The sequence below is a fragment of the Panicum virgatum genome, chromosome 2N, assembly GCF_016808335.1.
Source record: "Panicum virgatum strain AP13 chromosome 2N, P.virgatum_v5, whole genome shotgun sequence".
Lineage (NCBI taxonomy): Eukaryota > Viridiplantae > Streptophyta > Magnoliopsida > Poales > Poaceae > Panicum > Panicum virgatum.
In genome coordinates, this window is record NC_053146.1 from 12,001,674 (window position 1) to 12,003,393 (window position 1,720).

General features: G+C 50.2%; 1 protein-coding gene across 1 annotated transcript; it reads right to left on the reverse strand.

Annotated features, from left to right (window-relative positions):
- Positions 1-371: 371 nt before the first annotated feature.
- LOC120659764 (acyl carrier protein 1, mitochondrial-like) lies at positions 372-1,318 on the reverse strand. Its single transcript, XM_039937987.1, has 2 exons — positions 993-1,318; positions 372-884 (listed from the first exon to the last, which is right to left on the reverse strand). The coding sequence occupies exons 1-2, from the start codon at positions 1,206-1,208 to the stop codon at positions 708-710; spliced, it is 393 nt and encodes a 130-aa protein (XP_039793921.1). The 5' UTR covers positions 1,209-1,318; the 3' UTR covers positions 372-707.
- Positions 1,319-1,720: the final 402 nt, after the last annotated feature.

Here is a 1,720-nt window from a genome sequence, read left to right on the forward strand (position 1 = left end):
AACATATGACACTTTATCGGCAAGCAATACAATCAAGAGTCAAGACATTGCGCACAGAAACAAAGTGAGTCAACCGTCAACGACAACATGCTACAAACTTTATGTTACTATTTGGAAGACATGAAAGATGTGCATGCCACAAATATTTCCATTAGATTCAGCAGAATAAAATAGATTTTCAATCAGCAACTCCAAATTGTGCTAAATTCGTCAGGGTGAAGTCAAGTAGGACAGCCAGGACAGAGGTCATGTTGTGTGTACTAAAAGTTTGGTTAATGCCAAGAACTAACAGAACCAACAACAAAACATACACGAAGCATGTGAACCTGCATGAGTCTGGTACAGAATCTCAAGGCACCGACAACAAATTCTAGGTTGTTTCACATGAACAGATGGAAGAAAACTGGTAAATAAGCGTAGCAAACTATTATGACCCAATTTGAAAAATCAGATAGTGGAACAACAGGCAGGCTCGTAACCGACGAAACTAGTTTGTCAAAAACAGCATATAGATATAACACACACTGAAAACAACAATCTAACATTGCATCATCTGAGAAACAAAATGTTAACGTTCCATTTCGACATAATCGTCCGCCCGCGAAGCAATGCGGAGCGCCAGGGACACGTTTTCCTCAGCCGCTGCGGCCAATTATTTGCCCTCAGAAACCAAACACCAAGAGACCTCACCTCCGGCGAGCTGAGGCTCAGCCGGCCATGGGGTGGTTGGCGACGTACTCGATGGCGAGCGGGAGCGAGTCGATCTTGTCGGCCTCCTTGTCCGGGATCTCGAGCTTGAACTCCTCCTCGATGGCCATCACCACCTCGACTGTGTCCAGGCTATCCAGCCCCAGATCCTTCTCGAAGTGCGCCTCGGGAGTCACCTGCCACGACCTAGGGTTAAGGAACCTTTTTTTTGGGGGGGGGGGGGGGGGGGGGGGGGGATTCGACGCCGCTGGGATGCGGACTCGGCCGAGGCGCGGCGGTGTTACCTTGGAGGGATCCACCTTGGGGTGGCTCTTGAGGACGTCGAGGACGCGGTCGACGACCTCCTCGCGGGTGAGGTGCGCGTCGTGGGAGGACATGGGCCGCGCTAGCCACCGCGCCAGCGCGTGCGGGTGGGACGCCGCGGCGGCGAGGGGGAGCGGCGGGGAGGGGGAGAGGCGGATGCGGCGGAGGATCGCCGGACGGAGCGCCGCCGCCGCCATTTCCTCTCGCTGTGTGGAGGATTTGACTCGGCCCGGGATGGAGGAGGAGGCCAAGGAGGGCTGACGCCGCGCTGTGCCGCCGCCGTGCAAGAGTCGACTGGTTTGGGCTTTACGGGTGTGGTGTGATTTCACTGATTTGGGCTTCGTGTTCGTTTGAACCTCCGGGCCAGATGCAAGTTTATCGATTCCTTTTGGGATATGGGAGTTTGAGCATGTTAATTTGCTCCATAATCTTCCTGATTCTTGTTTAAATTAGAAGGGTATAATGATGGTTCGAGAATGTCTAGAAGCATAATGAATTTTAGATTGAAAAAAGACTAAATGCAAGTCAAGGATTTTAAAACATACCTACATCATTTCGACGAGTTTCTATTAATATTTATAGATACTATCACTTGAAGATCAAGAGTCTTATGATCGAGCACCAAGCTTACTACTCCAAAATGGTCCATACTTGGTAAAAGGGAGAAATATGGTGGAATTTGTGGTGGGATTGAAGATCCATACAAACG

What these genes read in the sequence shown, in the direction of transcription:
- LOC120659764 (XM_039937987.1), bottom strand. Translation starts at nt 1,208, where the DNA reads ATGGCGGCGGCGGCGCTCCGTCCGGCGATCCTCCGCCGCATCCGCCTC. An exon ending in CCAAGGTGGATCCCTCCAAG is followed by an intron (nt 885 to 992) that starts GTAACACCGCCG and finishes AGGTCGTGGCAG; the next exon opens with GTGACTCCCGAGGCGCACTT.